The 6,391-nt window shown below is 35.9% G+C and overlaps 1 protein-coding gene across 5 annotated transcripts in view; it reads right to left on the bottom strand.

The window, feature by feature from the left end:
* The window catches only part of LOC107037623 (protein fem-1 homolog A), a 12,863-nt gene extending 6,701 nt beyond the window's left edge, over window positions 1-6,162 (bottom strand). For 2 of the 5 annotated variants that reach the window (XM_015256269.2, XM_015256265.2), the window contains exons 1-5: window positions 5,935-6,162; window positions 4,189-4,957; window positions 2,775-3,264; window positions 1,750-1,923; window positions 1,441-1,686 (exon numbers count right to left, since the gene is read on the bottom strand). In XM_015256269.2, the coding sequence (XP_015111755.1) occupies window positions 1,441-1,686; window positions 1,750-1,923; window positions 2,775-3,264; window positions 4,189-4,877 (1,599 nt within the window). In that variant the 5' untranslated portion in view covers window positions 4,878-4,957; window positions 5,935-6,162. Of the gene's footprint in view, window positions 1-1,440; window positions 1,687-1,749; window positions 1,924-2,774; window positions 3,265-4,188; window positions 4,958-5,564; window positions 5,697-5,934 lie in introns of those variants that run through there. The other 3 variants (XM_015256266.2, XM_015256267.2, XM_015256268.2) reach the window with 3 other exon arrangements.
* Window positions 6,163-6,391: the final 229 nt, after the last annotated feature.

Here is a 6,391-nt window from a genome sequence, read left to right on the forward strand (position 1 = left end):
TGCGTCGAGAAACCATTGAGTTTTTCATAGCGCCGCGACTTTCGTTGCAATATCAATTTTCTTATTACAGAGATTAAGGAATGAAACGGAGGTTGAAGGATGGGGAATTTAATTCTCCATCGAACAGCATTGGTTTCATTCCTTATTGTTAATTAGGAGGGGAGAGACGATTTTTTAATTAGCGGGCGAATTATTGGGGAGTCACTCTGCGCCGAGAAAACATTGGGTTTCTTATAGCGCCGTGACATTCATCGCAATATTAATTTTTTTATTGCAGAGATTAAGGGATGAAACGGGGGTTGATGGATGGCGAATTTAATTCTCCATTGAACAGTCTTTGTTTCATCCCTTAATATTAATTAGTCGGCGAATAAATCAACTGAAAAACAAAGAAAAACATTGAGTACAAGGAGGACAAAAGTCCTCCTCCGAACCTGTCCCTGTGACAGCGGGACTGCTACTCCCGAGTTACTCACGCACCCGACTCACATTTACCGACAATTCGACCGGGACGCCGCCTTTTCCGTGGGGTACCAACTAACATTTTTGGAGTCAGTCAAACCCCCCGATCCGGGCCTCTACTCAGGTCTATCCTCTTTGCGCATTTCTATAGAACATAGAAGTAGCATGAAGAAACCACAGAAAACCCATGCCGGTACAGGCGGTCCCTCTATTAGCAACCTCCCGCTCGCCGGAGCCTTCCGTTGAAAAATTCGGTTCCACGGGGAATCGAACTCTCACAACCTTTCGCACACGGCCGCAAGACTGTACAGTCAGTGCCAGAAAAATCGAAGAAGAAGAAGAAGAACCTTTCGCACACTAGACTTGCGTCTAATCCACTCGGCCACCGACGTCGGTCCGAGTACTTTGTTAAGTATAAAAAAGGTATCCTGATAAATTCTTGTGAATTCACTCGTTCATTCGTTCATTTTGAATATAATTTAGTATAAAATAAGATAAAACATGATGGTTAGATATTTTCCATTTTATAAACTATAAAGTTCCGTTATTGCATACATTTTTCAATTAAATGAATAAAATGATAAAACATGAAAATTGAATGGGAAATAGCGGATTTTTTTTATCCTAAGAATCATGAAAAATTAAAAAGTTCATCATAAAGGCAGACGTTTCCAATCATCTCAAATTTAGATACTTGCCATCCAATTTCATGCAAACCCTTGATCATCTCAATAATGAGTGATTTTAGGAGAAAATATTAGAAGACAATTTTCTGTTGGCGATTCAAGCCAGCGGCAAAAAATTAGTTTTGAAATATTACCCTAGAATCAATTGTTTTTTAGATATATTACAATCAACAAAACTGTGGGATTGAACTCATTTCATTTTTTTGTTCATTACTTTGTCAATACACTCATAAACTAATTTCGTTTTACTTGATTATAAAACTCGAATTTGAAGTTAGGAAGAAATACAAACCATTTTTTCGTCAGAAGTGAAGTAACTAGAAGTTATAGAATTCAAACTAGAAACGCAAAGGTGTAGCAAACTATCCCCTGTTGATGCGGACCTGGGATTTCTTCCAACTAACTCACGGGCAAGTTGATGAACTTCAGCCTTCTGTTCGTTCGTGCTAGCGGTCTCTACCAGAAGGTAAATCAAGTGAGTCACGCACTTCAAGATACGATCGTAACTGTCCTGGTGGCGTTTATACACTGGACGCTTCTGTGAAAAAAAAAATCCAATATCATTAGGTTCTTTTTTTCGCCTCATTTTATCGCAAATTACCTCGAGTATTTCTCTAGCCTCGCACAGCTGGCTCGTGAGTAATTTAAATACCGCAACTACATCACAGAATCTTGGCTCGTCCTTATCACGAATTCGATCTGTTGTCGCTTCATTCAAATCAACCATTATTCTAACCAGAGCTTGAGCAGTAAAACATGTATCTGTGTATAAAATCTGTAGAAATGAAAAATAAATTGATCCATCTGATTGAATATTCTAATTATCGAAATAAGATTCTCCATCTTCGTATAAACATTAAAATTTCAAGAATTTCCATTTTTCGATGGCAATTTCTTTTCCTTTCAATGGCCGGAAATCGATATCAATTCTTGAATTCTTCAATTAGTAGCCTCTATCAATTATTATTTTTAGAAATGAATATTATCAACTTAATGATGAACAAAGACAATTTAAAAAATGGACTCGTGATTATCCCGAATATATTTCAAAAACTAATAGCTGTACAGGATAATCACTAAGAATTTTTTTTATTATTTTTTAAAATTTCCTACAAGTTTTCTTTAATGAACTCTTGAAACCCTCATCACTCCAATAATATTCATAAAGTAATTATCAACGATTTCATAAATATCTCTGAGCCGCCGAGCCCTCGAAATTTATTATGATAAATGTGGTGTCTTGTTTTTCATGAATCTTACCACTGCAAAAATATTGCTAAAAACGCCTCAATTACATACACAGAGTTGAAAAGTCAAATACAGACTACATCGTTAACAATTCTATAAAGATCTTTATAACCAAATGAGCATTGAACTTCATCAAGTATCATTTCTATATCTCTCTTTTGAATAATGTTTTATGAACATTATCATAAAAAAAGGGAAAATTATCTACACATCCATGATAAAAAAAAATCTACACAATCATTTTGAACTCATCTCCATTCTATCTCTTCTTCAATCCCAGAATAGACAAGTCAAACAAAACCAAAATTTCTCAATTCTGTTAATGCCATCTCCACTTTAAAAACTTAATTATCTGAAAAATTCAAAAAATCAACTTACAGAATCTCTTTCCACCCTAATCTCTAGGGTCCTCCTCCACAAGTCGATGCAGTTCTGATACCTCAACGCATCAGCATAACTAGCACCCCTGTACATAAGCCTATAAAGTGTGTCCTTGTGATTTTCCCCAAGTATCCTCTCACAAATCAGCAAACTCTGTATTCTAATTGCATCCAGATCGAAAGCAATGGCATTGAGTTCGTCCATAGTGGAAAATTCCACAGCATTCCTGAAGCTCTCCCTTTTCGGCATGATAGGCTTCTTCTCCAGCACCTGTCCCTCCTCCATGTTCTCCATCCTGATCCCCATAGCTTTCCTCCAGTAGATCAGTGCTGTTGCAATATCCCCATGTTCATCGAAAAACGTTGAGCCCATCAATTCATTAGCATTCGCCAGTCTCTCCTGTGAGTACGAGACATTTTCTACCAAATAGTCGAAAATCTGTATTGCTCCTTTAAGACAAGCCGTCTGCAGGGCATCATCATTGTACCTATCAAGTATGGCAGAATCGCATGAGTTCATGACAATTTGATAAATGTAGTAATGTATACATATTTACGAGATATTTACATTCTCTTGGTGAAAATTTTCATTTACGGAAATTAATATGAAATTCATATCTTGATAATGTTCAATAACATTATCATTTCAACGTGATTCAAATTATTTTTGTCTTAACACGCGTGGAATGTCATGGAGAATATCAAAGGAAATAATGAAACAATGAAATGAAATATCGATAGAATGTATTAAGAGTTCTTGCCTGGAGCCTTTAATAAATTAATTGAATTGAAAAGTATTGGAGTATTCATGATTGTAAACTATTTTCGAATGCTAAAACAATTAAAACGTCGACATTATTTATAAATAAACTATAGACAATCAATTTTCTACCCTAAAAATGTTTTTTTTTTGGAAATTGTAACTAATTTTTCCACATTCCGAATATTATCAGAAATCCGTTTAAAAAAGAAAATTTCTGAAAGTTTAAACAATTTTCAATGTTTCTGCAAAAGAAGATGTTGGAGATGGAGAACGTAAAATCTTGTAAAATATAATTTAAATGACGCTGCTTATTCCGAAGTTTGTCCACTTTTTCTTTTTCATTTGCAATTTGTTGAGCATGAAGAAGACCATACTATAGGTTGACTTAACTATTGACCAATTCTATTAAATTTCCATAAAATTTATAGTAAAGTCTTTTCCAAGCTCAAATGGGGAAAATAAAGGCAATATTCAAATTAGATAGCAAAATTAAAAAAAGGAGTAAATCTCCTGTCGATTTTTCCCAACCTAAGCAAGCTTACTACAATCCAATGTACAGACATCTACTTTGAGGGTCAACCTGACAACTCGTTATGCCCGCAAGGACAATAATAAGGTATATCTAATTAAAATAACAAACATCACATACCTAGACTTTAAGTGTGGATCTGCATTGTGTTCTAAGAATAGTTTAGTCGTTTCAAATCTATGCTCCTGAATTGCGTAATGTAAAGCAGTCTTATTTTGGATGTCTCTTGCATTGACATCAGCACCGTGTCTCAATAAATATGTACACAATTCGACACTTTGAACTGAATTTATCAAGCACGTTCCCCCATTGTAATTAGCACGTAGTATATCAGCTCTATTCTCAACGAGGTATTCAACAATATCGAGATGGGTCATGAAGCAGGCTGATCTGACTGGTGTAGAACCAGTGTCAGAGACTGCATTCACCTCAACGCCATGAGCTATCAGACACTTTATCACAGGCAATTTTCCAGCAACTGCTGCACACCAAAGTGGAGTCACACAATGGACTGATCTGTCATCAGGCACCTCATAAAGGCCACGTTGTTCAATGTCAGCGTTACATACTGTTATCAGGTATTCAACAATTTCTACGTGGCCTCTTTTGCAAGCGATGAAGAGAGGTGCACAGTCGTCTTTGGTGCGGCTTACTATCTCTCGTCGCACAGATTTCTTGTGTTTCTCTAATTTGTTACGGACAGCGTAGGATAGACGTGCACCTGGTACTGCGAATGTGCACTCCTTGATTATCTCGTCGAACAGTTGATCCATGGTATTAGATTGTTGGGGTTTGTTTATTATCCACATGACAGTTTTCGACAAACTGATGGAGATGGGATATGGGGTGATCCTCCTTTTGATGGAGAAACACTGGTTACTTAGTGGTTCTAGAGAGGACATAAACCGAATATTCATACCGCTTGAAAATTACTCTTCAAATTTCCAATGAAAAATCTTAAAGTTTTTAACTACTAATTCACATGAAATTTCTATATATGTTGTTAGTGTCAAAATCGGTGTTTTTTGGAATATTCAACGAAATTTTACTTTTCAGGTCCATGCAATCAATACATTTACTGAACATGGTGAAAGCTCAATCTTTTGAAAGTTAAATTGAATGTAATGTTCAATTTTTGTAATGTGTTTGAAAATTCAAGCTGTCATTGAAAATCGCTTAATATCTGTGGTCGCAAGATATCTGTTATCTCTTAATAGAACAAACTCAATTTTGTTGGATATTAAAGTCATTTCAAATCCCCAACATGAACAATTCCAATGCTAGCTGTTACCTAAATTTCAAGAAATTGCCAATAGTGTATTGGTTTTAGAAATTTGAGAGCTTATACAATGGGCAGATTATTTTCGGAATATCACTAAGATTGAATTAAACGAAAAAATATAAAAGATGGATTTCTAGGATCAATAAAGTTTTTTCATTATTTTTTTCTTGCTGCATAATTGAATGTCAGAATTTTGGGCTTATCGGGATCGCACCTCTCCATAAGTCATTTATCTATCACGAGAGTATCCTCCGATGATTAACCTTCCGAACCAGATACTGGATTGAGACAATGTTCTCTTAACTCACTCTCGTGATTCAAACAGTCCGTAAATGGATCTTTTATTAATAGTCCATTCAGATACAAAGGCAATGCCAACAGAATTTCCCACATTTTTACCTCGAGAATATTTCTCCCTTTGTTCATAAAATAAACATCTCCGAGCCCCAAGATAATCTCCCAGTCAAGTGTAACTATTCTAAACCATCCACTAGCAACATTGAACCCAAATACGTCACTAATATGTGAATAATGTCAAACGTTGAAGTTTATTATGAATAGTAATAAAAAAATCAATGTATAACCTCAAAAATAGTTACAGCAGAACTGAGATCAGTGACAAATAGAACTGAGTTATTTCTCGATGAATCTTTTCAATAACTGAATTAATGCATTAACACTCGTCACAACAAACTTCTAATGGTCAATAAATGTGTTACATACTGTTCTAAATAATTAAAACAAAATGAACTTGAAATGAGCACTGGGAGCAACACATAAGATACGCGCAGTTGAAAAACAATGCCTCTTAATGCCTCTCCAACGGCAAGGAAAAGTGACAGGAGAACACGGCCACATATGCATGTATATCAGAGATTATAGGGGAGATGAGCAGGGCCAATGTAAAGTGTTCAACAGCAAAATTCGTAGCGGTGGCGCATGGACTACGATGGAGCGTACGGAACTGTTGGTATGGTAGGGCCCGAGTATAAATTTGTCCATAACCGGAAAGGGGTTCTCAATACGGTAGCTCCTCGCATT

Source organism: Diachasma alloeum, unplaced genomic scaffold (genome assembly GCF_001412515.2).
Source record: "Diachasma alloeum isolate Michigan unplaced genomic scaffold, Dall2.0 Dall_scaffold_00257, whole genome shotgun sequence".
Taxonomy (NCBI): Eukaryota; Metazoa; Arthropoda; class Insecta; order Hymenoptera; family Braconidae; genus Diachasma; species Diachasma alloeum.